The 27230-nt window shown below is 52.4% G+C and overlaps 1 protein-coding gene across 2 annotated transcripts; it reads left to right on the forward strand.

The window, feature by feature from the left end:
• The first annotated feature begins 90 nt into the window (after positions 1-90).
• Positions 91-7172, forward strand: COX4I1 (cytochrome c oxidase subunit 4I1). Of its 2 annotated transcripts, none has more exons than XM_008986326.4 (5): positions 91-656; positions 1872-1945; positions 5174-5341; positions 5934-6065; positions 6918-7172. In XM_008986326.4, the coding sequence occupies exons 2-5, from the start codon at positions 1873-1875 to the stop codon at positions 7052-7054; spliced, it is 510 nt and encodes a 169-aa protein (XP_008984574.1). In that variant the 5' UTR covers positions 91-656; position 1872; the 3' UTR covers positions 7055-7172. The 2 variants fall into 2 exon arrangements, with proteins under 2 accessions (XP_008984574.1, XP_002761277.1); XM_002761231.7 differs by having other exon boundaries at positions 91-147.
• The last annotated feature ends 20058 nt before the right edge of the window (positions 7173-27230 follow it).

Raw genomic sequence — 27230 nt, forward strand, 5'->3', positions numbered from 1 at the left:
CCCCTCTTTCCGCTCCACTGAAACCTCCGCGCGGCCGGGTGCGGGCGGAGTCTTCCTCGATCCCGTGGTGCTCCGCGGCGTGGCTTTGCTCTCTTCCGGTCGCGGGACACCGGGCTAGAGGGCAGTCGCGGCGGGCAGCGACGGCAGGTGAGGCAGTGGGTGACCGGTGCCGTGCAGCCGGGCCGGGCCGGGGCGGGGGCCGGGAGCCTTCGAGTCTGCACGGCCGCAGCCCGGTGCCGGCCGGAGGCACGGGATGGGCCTTCCAGCCGGGTGACATTGAGGCCGGCCCGCGGGGGCTCCAGGCTCTGGAGGCCGCTGCGCGGCGGCCTTTGGGCCGCCAGGAAACGCCCGGTCCGGCTTACCCGGCCGCGCCGCGTTTGCGAGCTGACCTCGGGCTCTGACCTTGGAGCGCCCGCTGGCCGAGGGCGCCAGCTGCGGGGAGCCGGGCTCGCGTTCTGTGCCTGCAGCCTCCTCCCCTGCTCCTTCAAACGGTCCCTGCAGCCTCTCCCGGGTTTCGCGAGGCTCTCGGGCGGCGCTCGGCTTCCCAGCCTGGAACCTGCCAGTTGTTTGCCCACGCCGGGGATAGGCCGGAGGAGAGAACCTGGACGCAAGCGTTCAGCCCTGACGTCATGCTTGGTTATTCTGCCCCAAGGATGGTATTTTCCCAAATCGCTCTCCCCGGTCTTCCGAAGGGTCGATTTAAAACGGGCGGTGTAAGGTAGACGGGCCTGAATCGAGGAAGGCCCTGGAGAGGCGGGGGTCTTCTAGGTTATCCGCTCTCTTCAGGGATTGGAAGTAGACCGGGGTGTGCTGGCAGCCTTCTCCAATTTCCCCTTCTAGTCTGTATACATACGGTATTAGGTTTTAAATAAATACTCAGTTCATTGTGATGTGTGTCACCGTCCCGGTGAGCTGTTACCTCCTCCCACCAAGCCCTGAAGAATGGAGCTTGTCACGGCAGCACAGTGCTTTGATGCTCTCTAGGTTTTTCAGTCACCTTGTTAACATTTTTCCTCCTTGCCTTTTTTTTTTTTGAGACGGAGTGTTGCTCTTGTCGCCCAAGCTGGAGTGCAATGGCATGGTCTCGGCTCACTGTAACCTCCACCGCCCGGGTTCAAGCGATTTTCTCAGCCTCCCAAGTAGCTGGGATTACAGGTGCCCACCACCATGCTCAGCTAATTTTTGTATTCTTAGTAGAGACGGTTTTCACCATGTTGCCCAGGCTGGTCTCGAACTCCTGACCTCAGGTGATCCGTCTGCCTTGGCCTCCCAAAGTGTACTGGGACTACAGGTGTGAACCACCGTGCCCGGCCTCTCGTTTTTTTTTTTTTTTCCTTGAGACAGAGTTGCGCTGCGACGCCCAGGCTGGAGTGCAATGGCACAATCTCTGCTCAAGCAATTCTGCCTCAGCCTCCCGAGTAGCTGGGATTACAGGCATGCACCATCATGCCTAGGTAATTTTTGTATTTTTAGTAGAGGCGGGGTTTCACCGTGCTGGTCCGGCTTCTCTCAAACTCCTTACCTCGGGTAGTCCTCCTGCCTCTGCCTGCCAAAGTGCTGGGATTACAGGTGTGAACCACCACACCCAGCCTCCTTGTTTTTTAAAAAGACCAATGTTGTGTTAATTGCCTGAAGCACCTATATGTTATGGCAGTAGATTTGTAATGAAGCTCCTTAAAAGCATGCCAGCTACTAAGAAAAGCCTCATCCTAGATTATTTTGTGATGAGTCAGTAATAAAGAATGGATCATTTGTGTTGGGGAGAAGCAAACAAAAGAATTTAGGTCCAAAATGCTCTGGGGCAAAAAAGAAGACTCATTCCTGGCTGTTTGCCGTTATTCATAGAGAAGGTGTACATTTTTATCTTTCAGAATGTTGGCTACCAGGGTATTTAGCCTAGTTGGCAAGCGAGCAATTTCCACCTCGGTGTGTGTACGAGCACACGGTAAGTGTGACTTTTCTCACTTTTAAATAGGCTGAGCTAATTTCATTTTGCTCCTGCTGTGTATAAGGCCCTTTGCTGGAGTTTTAAAGACCTTAATTCTGCTCTTAGGGGGTCTTCAGCAGAGATACAGATATTCCCACAGGCTTGGTTCTAGATGAAGTAATGTTTACGAATCAGATTGAATCTCTTCTGGATCTCTGGTTATACTGCTATGTCCCCCCTTATCCTTCTCTTCCTTTCCACTTTTCCAAGCTTCAAACTTTACCCCTTTGAAAAGATCTTCTGCACCAGAACTGACCTTAATGACCTCCCTCCCCACCTCACCCCCACTGCTTCACATCTGTTTATAGCGGCAATGAAAACAAAAGAGCCTGGACTTAGCCTGAGCTGGGTTTTCATCTCATTTCTATCAAGGACTGAAGCTTAGGAATCTGTTTCCTCACCTGAAGTATATGTAGAGCTTAGTTCTGTGTCTGGCATACAGCACATTTCGTTTTGCATGTATCTGGCATCTATCTACTTTGTATGGGGCACTGTTAGGCACCGAGAATGAAAAGAATATGAAATACACACTCTTTCCATGAGGCTGTTTGCCTCATGGAAACATGAGGAGGAACAGAAGGATGAAGGCAGCGTTTTAATTACTAAGAGATGGCTCTGGGTAGAAACATTTGCCCGGTGCGGGGTTCACGGAGGGCTTCTGCAGAGAATCTCCATGGTCTTTACATTGCTTCAGTAAAGTCTATGCCCTGCCTGGTTAGAGCTGGTCTTGCCTGCCTTTCCAGTCTCATTACTTCATAATGTACTCAAAAACCAAGAATTGCTATCGGAACTGCCCCTCCCCACCTGCTCCCTGCCCCAGCCCCCTGGTCTTATTCCATTTCTCCAGTAGAGCTCCAAGTTGTGGATGGTCGCTCCTGTCTAATCATTCACCCTCGATACTAATGTGCTTTTAGAACAGCCTCTCCTCACCACCCTTCTGCAGGAAGCTCCCTGTCACCTCACCTTGCTGGGGGCCTCCTGAATGCGTGTCTATTTGAGTATCGCTGTCTCAGCCTCTTAGAGTGTAAGCCTTTTGAGGCCAGGGACCTTGCTGTCTTCCTCATTGCTGTATCTCTAGCACCTAGGAGGCAGATGAAGACGAATTGCAGGCTCTTAGACAAGTCTTGCCTATTAAATTTTAACTTATGTGAATCATTCATGAATAATACATGAATCTGTTCTCAGCAGAAGATATTACAGCCGTCTGGAATACCATCAGCCATCACTGAAGTCCGCTGGGATATTTGCATGGCGACACATTTGAGCGAGGGGCGCCCAGATGTACCAGACCTCCCCAGGGGAGGCTCAGCAGAAACCCATCCATGTGGAAGCAGTGACAGACATTCATTAGAATCTGGAGTCTTGTTTTTCTCTATTTTTAAAAAAATGTTTGGTAAAGTAACCATTGCCTTCCCTTCATTCCTTGGGGGACCAGGCCTGAAGCTCTGAAGAACCCCTGAAACCAGGAATTGGCTATTCTTATTCTGGAAGATGCAATTTTAAGGTTTGCCTGCTTCAAGGTTTTGAGGGTTTACATCATTACAACATTTCTCCCCTCAGTCTTCCTGTCATGTCATTTACGACAGCTTTACGAGATGCAATTCATGTAACAGTCGCCCATTTTTAAAGTGTAGGCTTCAGTGGTTTTCAGTATATTCATTGAGTTTTGTCATTAGTACCACAATGAATGTTTGATTCTAGAACATTTTCATCACCCATATTTACATCTATTTTGAATAACTCGTGTAACTGAGTGTTTTAAATTTTAGAAACTTTTGGAGGGTGCTAAACTTGATAAAAATATTCGGTATACAACTGCTCTTTTTAGTTCACACATCACCTCATCGAATCAGGGCTTTAAAATTAGAAAGTAATCCGGCCATTTCCACCTCATGTCCCTTAAATCCCACCTCATTTTTGGGACGAGGTCAGGTATAAGTTTGAAAGTATCCTAGTCATTTTCATGGCTAAGATAAACATCTAGAGAACTCTATGTGTGACTTTGCTTGAAGCTTAACGTGATTTACTAAGAAGAAGATTTGGGAGATGGGAATCACTGGGACTGAGCTAATGGAGGGGAAGCATTGTCGCAGGGCATAAGGCCTCCAGATCAGTATCTAACAGTTCTTGCAGGTAGGTGTGGGACAGAATTGAGAAACAGCTTTTAACAGGGGAAGACTCACTACAAGCAAGATACTCCTTAGCTGTCTGATTTCTGGACTTCTTTCCTCGTGATACCGGCTGGTTGGAAGGCACTAAAATCACAGGCAGATAGAGCAGAAATCCTCGCGAGGTTCTCCCAGCCTCCCGTGTGTGGCGGCTTGAAGCTTGCTTTGTCAGAGTGTGAGTGGATTATGTGTATGTGAGTATGTGTGCATGACTTCCATAAGGAGGCACACAGCATTGTCCTTGTTCTGTGGCTGAGTGCACTCTGCCGTCGCATTCGGGCTCTAGGTCTGCCCGGTCCTGTGGACCTTGCCTCTTGGTTCCTGCCATCCACACATTGCCAGTGCCCTCCTGCTCTCTTCTTTCTCCAGAGTACTTTTGTCTAAACATGTGATTTGCACATTATGTTTATTGTTTGTTTGCCACTCTTAGAATGTTAAGTGCCACTGGGCAGGAATGTTTGATTTGATTTGTTCACAGATGAACCCAGATACCTAGAGCCCTGCCTTGCCTGTAGAGGGTGCTTGGTAAACACTCTCTGAACGAGTGGCTCCATGGTCCTCGTTTCACAGAGCTGGCACGATTTCTTCCTCAGTCCTGGTTGGACACAGGTTTTTCCTGAACAGTGCCTTTGTTTCTGAACGGGAAGCGCTTTGGGTGTTGCACTGTTCCTGTTCTTCCTTGTGGTTTGAGTCCCTTGCAGCTGGGCCTCATTTTGACCAGTCTCCTGTTCAGGGCAGGGGATAACTGTTAACATAGGAAGAGCTGCCCCCGGCCACCTTGGCCCCAGGGTTCAGTAGCAGTTGCCCCCGGTGGGTTTTTGTTTGCAGTGATGAAAAGTGCTTCTGTTCACCCTCCAGCACAGTCCTGCACCTGTTTCAAACAGTGGCTGTGACCCCCTGAGATGACTGAGGGTTTCAAGGTGTGCACACGTGTGTTTGTTTTGGTTTTCAGAAGTATCACCTTGTTTGTGACTCTCAATTTACATGGATTCAAAGATTTATCCAATGTGTTTTTCAGGAAGTGTTGTGAAGAGCGAAGACTATGCACTCCCAAGTTACATGGATCGGCGTGACTATCCCTTGCCCGATGTGGCCCATGTCAGGCACCTGTCGGCCAGCCAGAAGGCCTTGAAGGAGAAGGAGAAGGCCTCCTGGAGCAGCCTCTCTGTGGATGAGAAAGTCGAGTGTGGGTATTGAAGGGACCCACAGGCGAGCCCAGCAGCTCCCGGAAGTGTGCGTGTGTGCGCCTGCGCGAGCGAGCGAGCCTCTGCTCACTTCTGGGCTGTCTAGAGAGCAGTCTTGCACAGTGGGGCTGCTGTGCTGGGTTTCTGGGTCACTGTCCCAGGGCCCCAGTTTGCGTGCTCTGCCAGCTGACTTCTTTTGCTTGGCTCCCTTCTCTGTGCTGGGTGGGACATTGTTTACTGGAAATTATCGAAAGAAACTCAGCAAAATGCTTGCTGTTCGGTGTGAGAGGAGCATGAAAATAACGAGATGGGATAGACCCTAACACTGTCACTCAAATAAGAAATAATTTCGCAATTTTAATTTCCACCTAAAGCAAACTCCATGCATCCTCTCCTCTCCTTTGCCCGTCACATGCCTGCGCAGCCACATGTGTGACGCACGCATGTGAACGTGATGTGGCCCCGGCTGCCTGTCCTTCACCTCTGGGTTTCTCCTTCACAAGTGTGGTTTTGGGGAGAAGCGGTTGAACCTTGCAGAGGAGGGAGCTGCCGACCCACTTTGTGCCTGTAAATGGCTGTCCTCTTTGCCCGCAGTGTATCGTATTCAGTTCAAGGAGAGCTTTGCTGAGATGAACAGGGGCTCCAATGAGTGGAAGACGGTTGTGGGTGCTGCCATGTTCTTCATCGGCTTCACCGCAATTCTTATCATCTTGGAGAAGCGCTATGGTGAGTAGAGATGGTGGAAAGTATGGGGTGCCTGGACTGGGGCTCCAGCCTGCAGTACCCAATGGTGGGCTGTGGGGGAACCCCCCACCTTGAGGCCATGAGATAGGGATTCCATTCCAGAGTTCATCTCAGGACTGGTTTCCGGGCCTTGGCGGCCTGCAGAATGGAAGTCATGGGGGTTAGCTGATACGCCAGCATCCGATTATTCATCGGGGGGCAGACTCGGTTGGCGGTGAAAGACTCTACGTACAGCATACCGCATTTTCAGTTGCGGTTATACACTCACCAGTCAGTTATCAAAAGATGACTTTGTGGAGGTTCGAGCACGAAGGGGACTCTGTCATTTAATGACATGTCAACTGTCGTGAGGACCACATCTCAACAGCCGGAATTTGGGGCTTCCGACCTGATAGCTTCTGTTTAGGCATTGTTGGGTCGCGCACGCACTGTCGGCTCTTCATGGTTCTTTTTGTTCAGGCTGAGCAGGTGTTTTTGCATTCTCAATAGGTATATTCTCGTACTTTTGGTTTGAATGCGGACGTGGGTTAGTAACAGACCTGAGTCTCATCTCCCAGGTGACCATGGGCTGTCGTTAGACCTTGTTGTCCAGAGCCTTTAGAGGGACCTGCTTTTAGCTTACCCCATTGCTAACTTTTTACAAACAGAGGGATAATTTTAAATCCCGTGGTTGTCAGTGGTCAGAAATAGAAACCGTGTGTGTGAGCGGTGTTGAGTGGCAGGCGGCTCTGCTGACCTGGGGGCTGCCGTGTCGGGAGAATTTCACCTGGAAGGGATTGGCTTAGACACAAGCTGCTGGGACAGTCTTGCCCATAGCCTCGTCTCGCCCTGTAGTGTACGGCCCCCTCCCGCACACCTTTGACAAAGAGTGGGTGGCCATGCAGACCAAGAGGATGCTGGACCTGAAGGTGAACCCCGTCGATGGCCTCGCCTCCAAGTGGGACTACGACAAGAAGGAGTGGAAGAAGTGAGAGATGCTGGCCTGTGCCGAGCCAGGCTGTGTCACCTCCGTGCGACCCCATGCCTCTGTACTGGGAACCTGTTATGCCAAACAGTACCACTGCTAATAAATGACCAGTTTACCTGAAACCCTTGTCATCGGGTCTTTCATGAAGCCTGCTTGAAAGCCAAGTAAAGCAGTAGGTGTCTGCCAGGGGTCTGGAGTAAATATACTTTGGGTACACATGAAATAGCAAAAATCAAGTGTCTTAAATTGCATAAGGAGACATTTACAAACTGAAAATATAGAATCCTTTGATGTGGGGAATTTGAGGTTTTTGGCAAGAGATCTTTGCATGAGTAAAATCCCATTATAGTGGGCACACCGGCGGAAGTTACCACACACCAATTTTTTTTTTTTTTTTTGGTGAGGAGTCTCTCTTTTATCGCCCAGGCTGGAGTACAGTGGTGTAATCTTGGCTCACTGCAACCCCACCTCCCCAGTTCAAGTGATTCTCATGCCTCAGCCTCCTGAGTAGCTGGGATTACAGGTGGCCGCCACCATGCCCAATTAATTTTTGTATTTTTTAGTAGAGACTGGGTTTTGCTGTGTTGGCCCAGCTGGTCTTGAACTCCTGACCTCAGGTGACCCACCTCCCTCGGCCTCTCCAAGTTCTAGGATTACAGGTGTGAGCCATTGCACCCAGCCTAGGAACCCCTTTTCTTCTGGGGCTGTCCCTCCCTCCCTGCAGCTGACGTGTTGGTTGGGGTGGACAGCCCACTGAGCTCTGACCGAGTTGTGGGTGCTGGCCCATCTGCTTTGGCCTGTCTGTAGCCTACTCACAGCTCTTTGACCTAAAATGTAGTCACAAAGCTGATGTCAAATAAGGTGGTCTTACCAGCATCATCCTGGTCCCTGGCACGCTCCCTCCAGGACTCGTCTTGTTACCCGTCCCATCCAAGCACCAGTTCCAAAACTGGAGACCCTGTCTGGAGAAGAGAACAAATCTTGGAATATAGCACGTGTGCTGGGAGTAGCAGTGACGGCTGGCAGAGAGGGTTGTCCTGCCAGCACTGGTGGGCGGGAATGCGGCCAGGGGGCCCAGCCTTAGCCAGGAAGGGACATGGGGCCCTTAGAGCTTGACAAGAGGAAGAGCACAGGACTAGGACCCTGGCTGGCCGGAAAGTTTGGGCTAAGTTCAAAATCAAGAGCAGGTCAAATACACCTCAATCAAGCGTCTCCTCCAGTGCAGTAGAAACGCCCTTGATCCCATGTTTCCAAGGGCCAGCTGAGCCGCCTGGGAGAGTGGGATCGGGGGCGGGGGCGGGGGAGGGGGGCGTGCTACAGGGCCTTGTGAAGTCTTGCCGTGGGGACTAGTGTGAGCCCCTTGATGGCTTAACTGTAAAAGCCCACATCGCCCTCTGGGGGATGTCATTTTCAGCTCCTTCCCTGGGGGTGGGGGGTGGCAGCTGAAGTGCTCGACCTGGGCCCCCATTCTTTGTCTGGCTCTGCTGACCCTTCAGCGAGCACTGGTGGAGCCACAGCCACCTGCCCTGGGCCAGGAAGCAGGCCAGGCTCATCACCACCCGCATCTCCCTCAGGACAGGCAGGGAGAAAGGAGCTGTCACCCCAGGATGCAGGCAGAGGTGTCTGCCTGTGGGACTGGGCCTGCTGCACAAGCCCTCTGCTTTTAGCCTGGAGTGGCTCCGAATGAATCCACTTGAGAACAGTCAGGCTTTTCCTGGCCTTTCCCTCCTACTGCTTAGGAACCCGTGCTCTCGACCTTGCTAAGAGAACTGCCATTTGGCCATTGGATTCAGTTTCTAAAACGTGGCTGTCTGCCCTGATCTCCTTGTCCTCCTCATGCTGGAAAAAAAAAAAAAAAAAAAAATCCCTTTCCTGCCATTTTAGTGGGAATTTGGGAGGCCGCAGGGGTTCATGGCTGGGTTCAGCCCACAGTCCTTCATGAGTCACGACCCACATGCCATGGTGATGTGATGCTGACTTGATGACCCCAGGCCTTCACCTTCCCAGGCTCACAGGGAGGCAGACAGCAAGTGAAACAAAGGCACAGAGGAGAGGACCCAGCAGGGCTGAGGGAAGCGGGGCAGGGAGAGAAGGTTATGGGTGGGGTTGGTCGGGCAGCTGTCACTGAAGAGGACATTTCAGCTGAGATGTGAAGATGAGATGAGACACTCAAGCTGAAACCTGAGGGGAGGTTGAGCTGCCAGGTGGACACAGCACCGAGCAGGCAAGGCAGGTGCAATGCGGGAGGCGGAACGGGGCGGGGTGTGTTCAAAGGACGGCAAGGCGACCACCAGGCAGAACCACTGTGGGGAGTGGGGGAGGCAGAGTGGGGGCAAGGCAGGAGCTCTCAGATGCCAGGACACACGGACTGTGAGACACAGGAGGAGGTGGAAGACCGAGCCCTTTCTGGGTGATGTGTGGGGTCTCATTTTACCCCAGCCCGCCCCTCCCAGGGTGCTCGGGGAGACTATCGAGGCTCTTTATCAAGGCATGAAACTGGAGCAGGAGGACTTTGAGCCAAGCAAGCCCTTTGAGCTTAGCTCACTGGAGGCCAGAGGAGCCCCTGTCTCCCCAGGCCCAGGCCTCAAGGGGAGATCCTCAGAGATGAGCCTCCTGACCCGTCCACACACGGCATCTCCATGTGGGGCCATGAGAGACCCCATCCCTCAGCCTAAACTTGGAGAGCCCCTTGCAATTTAAAATACATTGTCCCTCTTTGTGACTCGTCTTCCTTCTTAACTCTGCTTACCTTCTTCCCAGCTGGCAGTTTTTTACCCTCCAGAATGTAAAAGTTCATGGCCAGGCATGGTGGCTTGTGCCTGCAATCCCAGCTACTTGTGAGGCTGAGGTGGGAGGACTGCTTGAGGCCAGCAGTTTTTTTTTATTTTTGAGACGGAGTCTTAGTCTCTTGCCCTGGCTGGAGTGCAGTGGTGTGATCTTGGCTCAATGCAGCCTCCACCTCCTGGGTTCAAGTGATTTTCCTGCCTTAGCTACCAGAGTAGCTGGGATTACAGGTGCACACTACCACACCTGGCTAATTTTTGTATTTTTAGTAGAGATAGGGTTTTGCCATGTGGGCCAGGCTGGTCTTGTACTCCCGACCTAAGGTGATCCACGCACCTCGGCCTCCCACAGTGCTGGGATTACAGGTGTGAGCCACTGTGCTCAGCCGAGGACAGCAGTTTTGAGACCAGCCTGGGCAATATAGCAAGACCCTGTCTCATAAAAAAAAAAAAAGACCGCTTTTAAAAAAAGGATTACCTGTAGAGGGCAGGACAACAGCAGACATATTAACAGCCGTCCTAGGAGCTGGAAGACAAGGGAGCAGTGCTTTCCTCTAGATTCATAGTACCAGCTAAGCTCTTAACTAAGAAGAGAGAAAAAATAAAGTTATTTCCAGGCAAAGATGGAGAGTGTCTGCCACTACCAAGCCCTTGTGGAGAAGAGTGCTAAAGGATGTGGCCCAGCAAGAAGAAAACTGAGCTCAAAGAGCAGTGAGACGCCAGGAGAAGTGGCGAGCAAAGGAGCTGAAAACTGTGAAGGCAAAGTTGCTCAAGCACTGGCTGAACACTGCAGTCAAAACAACAGTGGCCAATTGGTTTAAAACGCAGAGGGGAGGGGGTTCAGGGAAGATGGGGGCAGAGTGTGTGAATCTCCCTGAATCCCCATGTAAAGATGGAGTAACTGATAGCAAAACTGTAAACCCAATGGACAATACAAGGCAAGGAGATATCCCACAAACCCCCCATGATCTGCAGAATGCAAATAGGTGGGGACAAGTCACCTGTGCCACAGCCTGGCACAGCATCTGCCTTGGTGCAGCAGGATGCAAAGGGAAGCAAGGGGACAGCAGATGAACCTGGGGGACAGGGGGTGGGCCTGGGACACAGCAGCAGTGTACTCCCTGGGAAGCACGGTGACCCTCCCATGAAGCTGGGAGGCCACCCCTTGCAGAAACAGATGGTTGCAGGGCTCCGCAGTGGGTCCCAAAGGGGCTGGAGCGCTCTCTACATCCACCGTCCTGGGCTGCTGTCTGGGGCAGGGACCCACGCTGCAGAGAAACTGCTGGGAGTGGAAAGGGACCGACCAGAACAGGCAAGGAAAGGACAGGCAAGATCCAGATTCTCATGGGGAAAGTGAAGAGAGCCTGAAATCCCAGAGGCCAGGCCCACGCTTTTGAGCCTCAAATGAAAACAACCCCCGTGGGAGCTCTTGTTCCACTGCATGGAACAGACAAACCACATTTTTGTAAAATATACCACATTTCCTTTATTCATTTATCTGTCAATGGAAATTGGGTCGTTTCTGCCTTTTGGCAAATCACGCTGCTAGGAACGCAGGTACACAGGTATCTGTGGGAGCCCCTACTTTCGGTTTTTTTTTTTTTTTCTTTTGAGACGGAGTTTCGCTCATGTTACCCAGGCTGGAGTGCAATGGCGCGATCTCGACTCACCGCAACCTCCGCCTCCTGGGTTCAGGCAATTCTCCTGCCTCAGCCTCCTGAGTAGCTGGGATTACAGGCATGCGCCACCGTGCCCAGCTAATTTTTAGTATTTTTTTAGTAGAGACGGGGTTTCACCATGTTGACCAGGATGGTCTTGATCTCTTGACCTTGTGATCCACCCACCTCGGCCTCCCAAAGTGCTGGGATTACAGGCGTGAGCCACCGCACCCGGCCTCGGTTCTTTAGAGCGATCTCGGCTCACCAAAACCTCCACCTCCCAGGTTCAAGCAATTCTCCTGCCTCAGCCTCCCAAGTAGCACACCACCACACCTGGCTAATTTAAAATTTTTAGTAGAGGCGGAGTTCCACCATGTTGGCTGGACTGATCCACCTGCCCCAGCCTCCCAAGGTGCTGGGATTACAGGTGTGAGCCACCGCGCCTGGCCATTTTTTTTTTTTTTTTTGTATTTTTAGTAGAGAAGTGGTTTTACCATGTTGGCCAGGCTGGTCTTGAACCCCTGGCCTCAGGTGAAAGTGCTCGGATTACAGGCTGAGCCACTGTGCCTGGCCCATAGAGCAGTTTTATACGGAATTTTTTGGAGAAACTTCTGAACTGTTTTCCAAAGTGTTCTACACCATTTTACATTTCCACTATCAAGCTGGTGTGGTTCCTGTTTCTTTGAGAAGTCCCAGCCCAGGCGGGGAACAGCCTGCAGCAAGGTCGAGGATGCTGAGAAGTGTCCTCATGACCTGAATGCAGTTCTGTGGCCATCAGGTGTCAGGCGGGGCTCTGAGCCTAAGAGATCCCTGGGCCACACTGGGGGTCACACTGTGCTCGCCAAAAGGGAGTGTCACCACGGGAGGTTCATTTGTGTTTGTGTCCTTCATCACCTCTGATCCCCAGTTCCTGCCCCAGACTGGGGCTCAGATGCCTTTTTTTTTTTTTTTTGGACTCAGTCTCACTCTTGTCTTCCAGGGTGGAGTGCAGTGGCGTGATCTTGGTGCACTGCAACCTCCGCCTCCTGGATTCAAGTGATTCTCCTGCCTCAGCCTCCCGGGTAGCTGGGATTACAGGTGCCTGCCACCAAGTCTGACTAATTTTTGTATTTTCTAAAGTAGAGACAGGGTTTCACCATGTTGGCCAGGCTGGTCTTGAACTCCTGATCTTCAGGTGATCCACCTGCCTTGGCCTCCCAAAATGTTGGCATTACAGGTGTGAGCCACCACGCCCGGCCTCAGATGCCTTTTAAAGCGTTGTTTCCGGCTTGCAGGCATCTCAAACCTCAGCGATGGGAGGCACTGGGACCTGCATCTTGGAGTTAGACCTGCATTTCTCTGGGCTGCATTCTCAGCTCTGGACAGCAGAGGGCGCACAGAGACAAAACCGTCCTGTTTGTAGAGCCGGGAATGTCCAGAAACTGGTTCCGCGGCTCAGTGAACTTCCTTCTCCTTGAAGCTTCCTCCAGCCCAGAGAGCAAGGCAGGGACACACGCATCTCTTCTTTCTCTTTTATTTTTCCCTCAGACATGCATCTCTCTCCCCCGCCCTCTCTCTTTTTGAGACAGTCTCACTCTGTCACCCAGGTTGGAGTGCGGTGGCGCCATCTCGGCCTGCCACAACCTTCACCTCCCAGGTTCAAGTGATTCTCCTGCCGCAGCCTCTGCAGTAGCTGCAATTACAGGTATGCACCACCAGGCCTGGCTAATTTTTGTATTTTTAGTAGAGGCAGGGTTTTACCATGTTGGCCAGGCTGGTCTCAAACTCCCGACCTCGACAGAGCAGCCCTCCTCGGCCTCCCAAAGTGCTGGGATTACAGGCATGAGCCACTGTGCCCGACTGCATCGCTTCTGGCGGCGGCACTTTGCCTACAGGCAGGGGACTTGCAGGATGGCTCCGGATAAACACATTACTCACCGGGCGGCTGCTGTGATTCCCTCTCCTCTAGCTGCCAGGGTCGTTGCCAGCAGGAGTGTCTTACAGCAGGTAACAGCTCCGCAGCCTGGAAACATAATCTCACCACCAAGAATTCTTTGCACAGACGCTGACTTGGCACAGCCCCGGAAAGCAAGCACACTGTTTATAAGGGTCTGCTGCGGGCTCACAATGCTGGAAAAATGTCTTTCCCTAGCTTCAGCTGCATGTGGCCTCTGGCATTGCTTGGCCCTAACTCAGCACCAGGGCTTCGTTTCTTTCTTTCTTTCTGAGACAGAGTTTCACTCTTGTTGCCCAGGCTGGAGTGCAACTCCACCTCCCAGGTTCAGGCAACTCTCCTGCCTCAGCCTGCCACCAGGCCCGACTAATTTTGTATTTTTAGTAGAGATGGGGCTTCTCCAAGTAGGTCAGGCTGGTCTGGAACTCCTCACCTCAGGTGATCTGCCTGCCTCAGCCTCCCAATGACACCTCCCAATGTCACCTCCAGTGACAGACTGGAGCCACTGTGCCTGGCCAGGACTTTATTCTTGAAGTCACCTGGCACAGGGTAAGTGCAGGGTCGCGGACTCGCCAGACCTGATGTGAGCCCCCATGTGCTGCCTTGCGTGCGTCATCTCCTCGGCAGGATAACCGAGGCAGATAATAACCCTGGGGTTATTATCCCATTTCACAAGTTAAGGGTCAGAAGCACAGAAAGGTTAAGTGACTTCCGCAAGGCCAGACAGCCAATAAAGGTAGAGCTGGGATATGAATTTCATCAGCCTACACCAGAATTCAGTCAGTCCAGTCCAGTGGGACCTCGAGAGCACCGAGCACATAGTATTTACTCAGTCAACAAGCACGTGCAACCGTAGGCCTGGGGCAGCCTCTGAGGGTCTTTTCAAACAGCTTCCTCACCTCTTGCCCCTTTGCCACCACTCCAAACCTAACCAAAGGTCAGCAGTGAGAGCAGCTAACTCAGACGCCCACTAGTCCCCAACTATCCAGTCACCTGCTGAGCCACTCTGAGACCTGTGCTGTGGCCAGCACCTCATTTTGGGATGCGTGTTAGGAATGCCATTCCCAGGCTGGTGCGGTGGCGCTCTCCTGTAATCCCAGCACTTTGGGAGGTCGAGGCAGGCAGATCACAAGGTCAGGAGATCGAGATCATCCTGGCCATGGTGAAATCTCATCTTTACTAAAATACAAAAAATTAGCCGGGCATGGTGGCAGGCAGCTGTAGTCCCAGCTACTCAGGAGGCTGAAGCAGAAGAATCACTTGAACCCAGGAGGTGGAGGTTGCAGTGAGCCCAGATTGTGCCACTGCATGCCAGCCTGGTGACAGAGCAAGACTCCATCTCAAAAAAAAAAAAAAATCCCATTCCCAGGCTGGGTGTGGTGGCTCATGCCTGTAATGCCATTCCTTTGTGAGGCCGAGGTGGGACGATCTCTTGAGGTCAGGCGTTTGAGACCAGCCTGGCCAACATGGCGAAACCCCATCTCTACTAAAAATACAAAAAGTAGCAGGGCATGGTGGTGGGTGCCTGTAATCCCAGCTACTCGGGAGGCTGAGGCAGGAAAACCATTGAACCCTGGAGGTGGAGGGTGCAGTGAGCCAAGATTGCGCTGCTGCACTCCAGCCTGGGTGACAGAGCAAGACTTTGTCACAAAACAAAACAAAACAGCATGTTGGCCCAAGGCCTTCTCTCCAGTGTTTCTCAGTGAAGGCTGCACATTCGAATCACCTGGGCAACTGTTTCAAGGCGCTCGCACCAGACGCATCTGTAGTTTCCAGTTTCTTCAGGTGATTCTAATGCAGGTTCAACCCTGATCAAGAACGTCACTTGGGGAACTGGTTGGAAACACAAATCTCTTGGCCCCAACCCAGAGCTACTGAATCAGAATCTCCAGGGGAAGGGGTCTGAGCTTACCAGGCCCACAGGTGAGCACCTTGAGGCCAAAGGAAACTGTTCATAAAGGGGTGGGGCCCAACTTCTGAAAAAGGCTTGCAGGGGTCGCAGAGGGGAAGGTCCCTAAGGCAAGGTTGCCCTCCATACAGCAGCCCCTCCCCCAGGACTGTACCCACCTGTCCGCGTTTGAATCCCGGCCACCTTCCCGGCCCGTGGCGCGGAGCGGACGGTCATATCCCGCATGAGCACCAGGTGGCGCCAGGGCCCCGCGCTTGTCCTGGAGCCGCAGCGGCTGCTCTCCTTCCCTCCATTAACCGCTCTTCTGAAACCACCTGCTGAGAAGCAGGAGGGGAAGCCTGCTCCCTCTGGATTACGGGGCAGTGACCCGATTGTCCTACCACGCAGGTCAAATTCCTTTAAAAGTCTTGTGCTTGATCTTGAAAATTCATGGAAATTTCCCATTTTGCTCCACGACACTGCTGTGTTTAACACAGACATAAAAGTATTTCGATAAATTCCACAAGTTACATCTCCCAAAGACGCACCGGCCTTACAGGCTTCTTGGCACCGCGCACCCTCGGAGGCAGACCAAGCCTCCTTGGTGAGAGAGGCACAATCCACGTGGTTGGGCTGTAGGGCTCCCTCCCGACTTATGAGGGAGAAAATGAGATGGTGGGCTTTCTCTGCCCCTGTCTCCCCGTCTCTGTCATGCTTCTGCCAGGGAAGGATGGGGCGTCCATCCTCTGGGCCCAGCCAGAGCATTCTCATCTGCACAGTAAATTTCAATTTACTTCTGAGCACGTGTTGTTATCAAATGATCCGTGCTGCGCTTTCCACTCCCACTCTTCTGAAGATGAGCGTGTGTGACAGAGCGGAACGCATCTCAGCGGTCGAGTAAAGAAAGGCCTCACTTTAGGAACTGGGAAATAGAAACACAGGGAATTGGCAGAGAGGCTGGGCGCTGCCGGGCAGGCGGCGGGGGGCCACAGTGGGCCCAGCTCTGCACGGAGCTCTGGGCTGCCCCACTTCCTGGGTGAGGGCCCTGCCCACTTCCTGTTCGCTTCTACCATTGGGAAGTGGCCTAATCAGAGACCTTCTGGCACCTGGGAGTTGCGAGGATTCCAGAGCCGGCCCCAGGGTGCTGGCTCCTGGCCGACTGGCGAGGGTGATACCAGAACCCACACGGGGCATCCAAGCCACCCAGCGGCTGTTCAGCCCCATTACTTGGCCCCTATGCTGGAAACACCCGGTTTTAAAGGGCAAGCCAAATTTCCAGAGACCTTTTCAGGGCCTTCTTGTTTGGATATGCTTTTGGCTCTAAGAATCCAGTGGTTTCGTCCAGGCCTTGTCTCTTCGGATTGCAGAGAGGCACTTGAGCTGGCAGAAGAGACCCCTGCTTTCAAAGGCTCGCTGCACCCCAGCATCACCGGGAGACAGAAGTGTTTTTTCCAGAGCAGCTTAGCGGTCTGGGTTTGTGCATCTGGCCCCGGGCTCCACGAATCTCCAGACACATGCGGTGGCGGCCTGCAGGGTTGGGGGTGGGAGGGTCAGTGAGTGTGTGGGGGTGGTTAGTGTCACAAAAGCCACAGATATAAACAAGCCATGTTTCTGTGGGGGCATCGTTTTCACTCAAAGTTTTGGAAAAACGTTCTTGTTGTTTATAAGTAAAACAAACATGGATATACAGCAGAATGAAATAAAAAGCCCAAGTCAATCTTAAAATACACAAATTCAAAGAACTTTGCATGCAGGCCAGCTGGAGCTACTCTGGGCAGAGGGTTCTCCTTTGCTGAAAGCAACTTGAAGAAGGATAAATCCAACAACACACGTTTCTTGAGTACCTACTCTGTGCAAGGCACTGTGCTACATGCTGAGGGGGACAGAAAATGTGAGATACAGTTCCTGTTCAGGAGGATCCTGTGGTCTAGAGAGTAGACTTGGCTTCATCTTCATCATCACCATCGCCATCGCCATCATCACCACCATGATCATCATCTCAGCACTGCCATCACCATGATCATCACCATCATCACCATCATCACCACCATGATCATCTCAGCACTGCCATCACCATGATCATCACCATCAGCACCATCACCACCATCATCACCACCATGATCATCATCTCAGCACTGCCATCACCATGATCATCACCATCATCGCCATCATCACCACCATGATCATCATCTCAGCACTGCCATCACCATGATCACCATCACCACCACCATCACCACCATGATCATCATCTCAGCACTGCCATCACCATGATCATCACCATCACCACCATCATCACCACCATGATCGTCATCTCAGCACTGCCATCACCATGATCATCACCATCACCACCATCATCACCACCATGATCGTCATCTCAGCACTGCCATCACCATGATCACCACCATCATTGCCATCATCACCACCATGATCATCATCTCAGCACCACCATCACCATGATCATCACCATCACCACCATCATCACCACCATGATCATCATCTCAGCACTGCCATCACCATGATCATCACCATCACCACCATCATCACCACCATGATCGTCATCTCAGCACTGCCATCACCATGATCATCACCATCACCACCATCATCACCACCATGATCGTCATCTCAGCACTGCCATCACCATGATCATCACCATCACCACCATCATCACCACCATGATCGTCATCTCAGCACTGCCGTCACCATGATCACCACCATCATTGCCATCATCACCACCATGATCATCATCTCAGCACTGCCATCACCATGATCATCACCATCATCGCCATCATCACCACCATGATCATCATCTCAGCACTGCCATCACCATGATCATCACCATCACCACCATCATCACCACCATGATCATCTCAGCACCGCCATCACCATGATCATCACCATCATCGCCATCATCACCACCATGATCATCATCTCAGCACTGCCATCACCATGATCATCACCATCACCACCATGATCATCTCAGCACTGCCATCACCATGATCATCATCATCACCACCATCACCACCATCATCACCACCATGATCGTCATCTCAGCACTGCCATCACCACGATCATCACCATCACCACCATGATCATCTCAGCACTGCCATCACCATGATCATCATCATCACCACCATCACCACCATCATCACCACCATGATCGTCATCTCAGCACTGCCATCACCATGATCACCACCATCACCACCATGATCATCTCAGCACTGCCATCACCATGATCATCATCATCACCACCATCACCACCATCATCACCACCATGATCATCATCTCAGCACTGCCATCACCATGATCATCACCATCACCACCATGATCATCTCAGCACTGCCATCACCATGATCATCATCATCACCACCATCACCACCATCATCACCACCATGATCGTCATCTCAGCACTGCCATCACCATGATCACCACCATCACCACCATGATCATCTCAGCACTGCCATCACCATGATCATCATCATCACCACCATCACCACCATCATCACCACCATGATCATCATCTCAGCGCCGCCATCACCATGATCACCACCATCATCGCCATCATCACCACCATGATCGTCATCTCAGCACTGCCATCACCACGATCATCACCATCACCACTATCATCACCACCATGATCATCATCTCAGCGCCGCCATCACCATGATCACCACCATCATCGCCATCATCACCACCATGATCGTCATCTCAGCACTGCCATCACCACGATCATCACCATCACCACCATCATCGCCATCGCCATCATCACCACCATGATCATCATCTCAGCATCAGCATCATCTTCACCCTCATCCTCATCGCCGCCATCATCTTCATAAGCGTAAAGACAATGGCGTCTGTTTCTCCTGTACACTTAGCTCCTAGGACACTGTCTGGCACACATTAGGCATTCGGTCCACACTTGCTGCATGAGTGCCTCGTACTCACGCAATCCTGTGAACACCTGTGTTGTGCATCATCTCACCTCTTCCTACCGTCCTAACAGATAGGAAGTACGGTTTTCTGTTCCAGATGGACACACCAAGAAAGGCAGAACAACTTCCAAAGAGTGTCTGCCTTTGAAAACAGCCAATCCCGCTAGAACCAGGATTCAGACTGAGGTCTGTCTACTTCCACAGACTGGGCGTTCAGCCCTGAGCCGTCGTAGCCTGGCTGATAGCACAGACTTCAGATAAGAGTTGAGCTGAGCACGTGCGAGCCCTTGACGCCAACTTGGCCAGGAATGGCTGTGGCTTGGCTCCTCCATTGGATGCTGAGACAAGGCATGTCCAGATACCAAAGAGTGCCAATTGCAGGTGACCATGTGTGGTCAGAGGCTTTCGCCAGCAGGGGACTCAGGCAGTCATTCTATGTCTGGGCTTCCTGGCTGATGGCTGTATAGGCTTCTGGTTCTGCTCAGGCGTCCCACACAAGCAGTGGGTGTGCTGGGCTGGGGGGGGTCCCTGGGGTTTTCCCTTTGATCAGGAGCCTCCTGGGGATTTGGAGGAGGACACGTCTTCAGACTCTCTGGGGTCACCTGGGAAGCAGAGTCATGAGGCTGCCCAGAGGACTTTCCCAGCCATTGGGGCCACGACTTCCTCAAACCTCCTCGTGGCCTTTTTGGAAAACCCCAGGTTGGGATCGTCATGGGCGTGGAGGAGCCAGTGGTCTGGGGCTGTGAGGGATATGAGCCAGGGTGACCGTGCACCTGCATTGGGGTGCCTGGGCGCGTTGCCTTGTCGGAGACAACGGCACCACTGGACAGTGGGTGTGACAGTGTCCTGGGGCTGTTGTGACAAACAGCCCCACACTGGGGGGCTAGAACAACAGAGGTGTGTTCCCCATGGTCCTGTGTGCCCTTTGTCAAGGCATTGTCAGGGCACGCTCTCTGCGGCTCCGGGGGGGCTGCCTGGCCTCTTCCAGCTTCTGGTGCTTCCTGGCGTTACTTTGCTTCAGTCATATCACCCCTGTCTCTGCCTGTGTTGTCTCCAGGACGTCTCCCTGGTGCCTGCAAATCCCTCTCTGCTTTTTCTTCTGAGGACAGCTGTCATTGGATTTAGGATCCCCCAGTCCAGCATGACTTCATCCTAACTTGATGACATCTGCAAACACCCTATTTCCTAGTAAGGGCATATCCATAAGGTTAGGACTTCCAAAACTTTAACATACTTCTGGGGTGGGGGGACCCAATCCAGCCCACGACAGATGGCACTGCCATCCCCCCCACCAAAAGCATATGCCTGCAGATGGCACCAGGGTCACGAGGCCTCGACCAGACTGGCCATAGCAAACTGCCCAGAGCTTGGCCTGAGGCTCAGCAGTGTGCCTGTCCAGAATACAAGAGATGTTCGATGCCCCGCCCTGCTCCGTACCCTCTCCTGCAGTGAATCATGTGCGTTTCTGGTGGGGACTCGCACTTCCCATGTCCAGCCACGTGGGGACAGGTGACTCAGCATCCCCCAGGCCAGGTGGGCGTGGCACCCAGCCAGAACCCACCTGCTCATCCCAGTTTTCCGTGAGAGGGACTGTTCATGAATGGGTACATGACCTGAGTGGGTTCACTGGACTCCAGGGCTTCTGCTGGAGGGACCGAGGGACAGCAGTTTCTACTTCGTGGCAGACCCCAGGTGGAGGGCGCTCGTCTGGCAATGAAGCCTTTGAGAGCCTGTTTTCTGGTGTGGTTGGCAAGCCCTGGACCTTCTGCTTATGTGAGCCAATCATTTCTATTCGTTCTCCTTTCTCACTCAAGCCAGTTTAGGTTGGATTTATTTATTTTTATTATTTTTTTTGCCATTCATAACAGAAAGAGCCCTGACCTAATACACAGATCCTGACTTTCAGAGTTCCCAGCTCCTGAAAACCCAATAAGAGCTGACGGCCGTCTTCCAGAAGTATGGGCAAGATCGCAGAATCTCCTGCACCCAGGCTGTCAGGCTCGCAGAATCTCCTGCACGCAGGCTGTCAGGCTCGCAGAATCTCCTGCACCCAGGCTGTCAGGCTCGCAGAATCTCCTGCACCCAGGCTGTCAGGCTCGCAGAATCTCCTGCACCCAGGCTGTCAGGCTCGCAGAATCTCCTGCACCCAGGCTGTCAGGCTCGCAGAATCTCCTGCACCCAGGCTGTCAGGCTCGCAGAATCTCCTGCACCCAGGCTGTCAGGCTCGCAGAATCTCCTGCACCCAGGCTGTCAGGCTCGCAGAATCTCCTGCACCCAGGCTGTCAGGCTCGCAGAATCTCCTGCACCCAGCCTGTCTGGCTCGCAGAATCTCCTGCACCCAGGCTGTCAGGCCCATGGATCTCTTTCATGGACCTTCAAGGTGCCAGGAATCTCAGGTTAAATTTTACTTTTAAAAATGTTTAAAAAGTCCTTGGAAGCCTGCACTGGAAGTATTGAGTCTTTCCGGGCTGGGAGACCGGATGGGACGGGCTGTTGCTGGCCTGGCTTTTCCTCCCAGGCATCCCCGCGCCAGTGCAAGTGTGGGGTGTCCGTGCCCGCAGTTCCTGCTCCGGTGTGGGATCCTTCCTCTTCTCCATCATTCGTCACTGCAGGTCCCCTGCCCACCCTGTTTTGAGTAGAAATATGTCCCCCAGTCTCAAATGCAGGTGGTAGGAGAGTGAACGGATATGACCATGCTCTCTGGCCATGCCAGGCGTAGCTGTGCGTGGAGGTCCCTGCCCGAGCGTTTATCTTGGGAGGAAAGAAGAAACCAGCTGCGACAGGGCTACACCCGAGAGTCGCATCCCGCAGTGAATCTGGGAGCAGCAGATGTACCTCCGTCAGCCGGGAGGATCTTGGAAACATGCAGGGCGTGAGGAGAGAGGCTGCTGAGGGTCTGCGCCGTACGAAGCCTCTTCGGACAAATGTTAGAGAGAAGGTGGCAACAGACAGTTCCTACAGAGCCTTCCGCCGTAGCAGAAGAAATGCAGGCATGTGGGAAAGGAGGGCAGGGAGGAGGATTGTGAGAATGAAGGGGCCCGGCTTTGTCTGAGATGTTTTCGTTCTCTGAAGCAAACACAGAAAAACTCTCCTGCAGGGTTTGGCTCCGGGCAGCACAACGAACTCCCCAGGAGACCTGTGTCCAGAGGCCTCACTGGGCCGTGGGCTTCACACGCTCATGCACAAAGCATGCACACGTGCATAAACATGCATACTTACACATGAACAGAGCACACACACAGTATGTGCATAAACATGCATACTTACACATGAACAGAGCACACACACAGTATGTGCATAAACATGCATTCTTACACATGAACAGAGCATACACACAGTATGTGCATAAACATGCATACTTACACATGAACAGAGCACACACACAGTATGTGCATACACATGCATGCTTACACATGAACAGAGCACACACGCATGCACACCCATGAACAAAGCACACACAGGCACAAACATACATACACATATGTACACATGCATGTGTGCCCATGAAAAGCACACACACATGCCCATGACACATGCACACACAGGCACACATGTGTACACACACTGCTGAGTCTCTGCTCCCCTTCACAGTGGATCCACTTTGGGACTTCCTGGTTCTGCGGGTCCATGCATCTCTCTTTCCCTGGCTTCATCAGCCTAGGCAGGTTTCCGTTACTTGGGACAAAAGACCCCTAACTTCGATGCTCTTCACAGGGTCACCGTGGACACCTGGGATCTGTGAGGTGACCTTTTCTGCACTGATCCAGTCCACCCACCCGTGTCATGGACAGAAAGACCTCAGGCTCACGGAGGTGACCTGTAAAGCAGGTTGGGAGCGGTGGCTCACGCCTGTCATCCCAGCACTTCGGGAGGCCGAGGAGGGTGGATCACTTGAGCCCAGAAGTTCAAAACCAGCCTGGCCAACATAGTGAACGCCTGTCTCTAAAAATAAAAAAAAAATTAGCCAGGTGTGGTGGTGCATGCCTGCAATCCCAGCTCCTTGGGTAGCTGAGGCAAGAGAATCTGTTGAGCCTGGGTGATGGTTGCAACAAGCCCAGATCGCACCAATGCACTCCAGCCTGGGCAACAGACTGAGACCGGCTCAAAAAACGTGAGTTGTAAAGCATAGTTCCCTGTCCTGTAAAAGTGTTTTCAACTTGAAGCAATCTCAGTATTTTAACGTTCAGAATCCAGCCCACACCAGATGCACAGAAGAGGGCTGGGGGTGGGCAACGGCATGGGGACCTCCAGGGCCCTCTAGTTATCATGCCAAGTCCAGTCTCTCCCACTCTCTCCCTGCAGAGCTGCCGCCGTCCCACCTGCTCGTGGAGGTGAGTGTTGGTCACTGGCCATGAAACCCTCTGTGAATTTTTTGAAATAAAAATAATGATTGACAGTTGCAGACTGGAGCAGTGGGATGCTGGGCTCTTGATGCTGTGAGTGAGTCAGTATTTTGTCCATTTCCAGAGAACGGACCTTTCAGAGGTTTATGTAATAAAGATCCTTGTGGAACTCGGGGTCACAAAAGCCAAGTCGGTGTTTGTTTCAGGTGTCTGAGCAGCTTGCGGCTTTCTTTCTCTGGGCTTAAAAAGCATAGCAGGTTCCTCGAGTGAGGGTTGCTGCTTCTACACAGCTGGTGGAGGGGAGGGATGGTCCTCAGGAGTGACCTGCACAGGCTGTGGCTGCGGGTGGGGTCAGACGGCCCTCGGAGGCTGGAGGGGCTGTGGTGGGACTCTCCATCAACCCGCGATTCCAATTCCACGTGAGGCGTTAGGGTGGGCCTCGCCTCGCCTTCACGCTCTGTGCTGGGTACTGGGGTCCTGAAAGTGTGTTCTGGGATAAATGGTGGAGCCCAGTGTCTTCCATACATAGACCACCAGCCACACGGCTAACATTCCTCCATGCATTTCCTCAGTTCTAGGGAGGAAAACTACCATTTTTTGCTTTAAAAATGTTATAAAAGATTTCAGACACTCAGAACGGTGTCCAGGGTGACACAGTGAGCCCCTGTGGACCCAGCTTTAAACATGTTATAAAAGATTTCAGCACTCAGAACGGTGTCCAGGGTGACACAGCGAGCCCCTGTGGACCCATCAGCTGGCGTAAGAATGCCACGTTACCCGGGACCCCGCCTTCATCCTGCCCTGCCCCCCCGGAAGGGAGTCTCCCGGGTGCAGGCGTTTTTCTCTGCCCCTTGACATTTCCTTCTGAAAAGGGTGAATTCAGGAGTGAGTCTCCACTCACCAAAGGATTCCGCCACGTCTGTGTGGCCTGGGACATACGTGGACACCTGTGGACACCTGGCACAGTGCTTGGTGGTCCTGCACGGGGAAGTGGTGCCATCCGCCTCCTAAGCCCAGCACAATTATCTTGTCAGCACACCAGGGTCACGGCGACACCCCTTTGGAGGACTCCCGGGAGGGTGGGATGGGCTAGCACTCGCTCCTCGGGTCAACAGGAAGTCGCCTTAAACACCAGCGGTTATGACTGCACAGCCCTGCTTGGGCACCATCACCCAGGGACAGGCAGGAGAGGTGCTTCCAGCGGCTCTCGGGTCTGCTGGGGGCTTGTCCTTAGGACCATTATAGCGTTTTCCCAGACAGACAGCCTGGGCTCCTTCCTTAAAATAAAAAAGCAAATGAAAGGGGTTTCTTCATCAACTGTTTGGCAACCCAGGAGGGAAAAAGCAATCAGAGACGTGGAAACAGCCCTGGGGGCCGCCATGCATGGGGCCGTGCTTCCCTGCGGTGAGCCCGCAGAGGCCAGGACCACACCGGCAGGAGCTGCACCCGCCTGGGAAAAGGGGAACAGGAAAAGCATGGCTGGTTGAGCAACTCGGAGTCCAGATTGGGCCGAGGCAACCACAAGCCCATGGACGCCGCAGCGGGAGGCGAAGGGGCAGGAAGCGCCTTCCACAGGGCCTGCTGCAGCTGGGTGGGTGCTGAGGTCCCCTCCCTGCCAGGGACCCTTCTCGGGACCGGCCTGGCCCATCGCACCCCCAGGAGCCAGCAGCAATTGGCCTCAACAAGCTGTGGCTGCAAAGGGTGGACCCCTGAGAGAACAGAATGTGGGCAGGAGAGGGTAGGACGGGGAGGCTTGAAGGCCCGTGGTGGGATCCCTGGGCAGCAGAGGTGCAGGCCCACGTGGGAAGGTGGACCGGCTCCTTTGCAGACTGGCTCCCTCCTTCATTGCCATTTTGACCAGCATTGTGTCCATTTGGGATGGGAGCCTTCAAATTGAGGGCCAGACAGCTGGAGCAGAGCCCTGCAAGCTCCTTGCTCTGGGCTGTGGCTGTCCTGGTGGACTGCCAGCCTGCCTCTCTCAGGAAGCCGCCGGGCTCTCCAGAGTGGTATTGCCAGATCCCTGCCCTGGTTACTTCCTGACATCCTCTCTTCTGTTCCTACCTTGGGTGGATGTAATTTACTTATAAAACTCAAAAGGGGGCTGGATGTGGTGGCTCATGCCTATAATCCCCGCACTTTGGGCGGCCAAGGTGGGCAGATCACCTGAGGTCAGGAGTTTGAGACAACCTGGCTAACATCGTGAAACACCGTCGCTACTAAAAATACAAAAATTAGCTGGGCGTGATGATGCGCACCTATAGTCCCAGCTACTGGGGAGGCTGAGATGGGAGAATCGCTTGAACCTGGCAGCTGGAAGTTGCAGTGAGCTGAGATTGCGCCACTGCACTCCAGCTTGGGTGACAGAGCCAGACTCCGTCTCAAAAACAAAAGCAAACAAACAAAAAAACTCTACAAGGAACTCTACCAGAGAAGCTTCGGAAAAAGAAGAGCCGTGACTGCTCACCCCACTGTCTGAATAGCTATTGTAATTTTGGTATATCTCCTTCCAGACTTTTCCCCCTAATGCCTGTTTTGCATATAATGGAAATAATATCATAGACATAGGTGGGCAGTCAGATTTTGCACCCCACAATCCCATGAGAGTTTCACATGCCGCTGTTTCCTGCATTTCCTCATTAGCCCTGATGGATTTGGATTGCTGTTTACTCTCAGGTTTTTTTTTTTTTTTTTTTCCTGAGACAGAGTCTGAGCTCTACTATGAAGTTTTAAAGGAAGCATTCTGTATGGAAAATTTCAAACACACAGAAAAATGCAGTGGGTACTCAAAGATCTCCCCACGCTTCCAGGCCCAGTATCAATGGTAATTGACAGCGCTCACCCACCCTGGTATTTAAAAATTATTGTGGCAAATAGCCTAAATTTTACCATTTCAACCATCTTTTTTTTTTTTTTTTTGAGATGGAGTCTCGCTCTATTGCCCAGGATGGAGTACAATGGCATGGTCTCGGCTCACTGCAACCTCCACTTCCCAGGTTCAAGCAATTCTCTTGCCTCAGCCTCCCGAGTAGCTGGAACTATGAGCGTGTGCCACCGCACCCGGCTAATTTTTCTTTTTTTTTTTTTTTTGTATTTTTAGTAGAGGTGGGGTTTCACTATGTTGGCCAGGCTCGTCTTGAACTTCTGACCTCGTGATCCGCCCACCTCAGCCTCCCAAAGTGCTGGGATTACAAAAGTGAGCCACTGTGCCGGGCCCCCTCAACCATCTGTAAGTGCACACCTCTGGCATTAAGCACGTTCACATTACTGTGAGACCAGCACCACGTTCATCTGCAGAACTTTTTCATCTTCGAAATGGAAACTTTGTCCCCATTAGACATTCACCCCCATTCCCCGTCTCTGCACACCGCCATTCGGCTTTCTGCCACTATGATTTTGACTGCTCTAGGAACCTCATGTGAGTGGAATGATAGTATTTGTCCTTTTTGTTTGGCTCCTTTCACTGAGCATAACGGTTTCAAGTTCCATCCAGGTCATAGTGTGTATCAGAATTTCCTTTTCAAGGCTGAATAATATTCCACCATCTGAATGTCTGAATATATCACTTTGTGTATTCATTCAGCTGCTGATGGACATTTGTGCAGTGTGACCCCTGTGTTTTTAAGCAAATTTCAAACATCGTCTT

Source organism: Callithrix jacchus, chromosome 20, assembly GCF_049354715.1.
Source record: "Callithrix jacchus isolate 240 chromosome 20, calJac240_pri, whole genome shotgun sequence".
Taxonomy (NCBI): domain Eukaryota; kingdom Metazoa; phylum Chordata; class Mammalia; order Primates; family Cebidae; genus Callithrix; species Callithrix jacchus.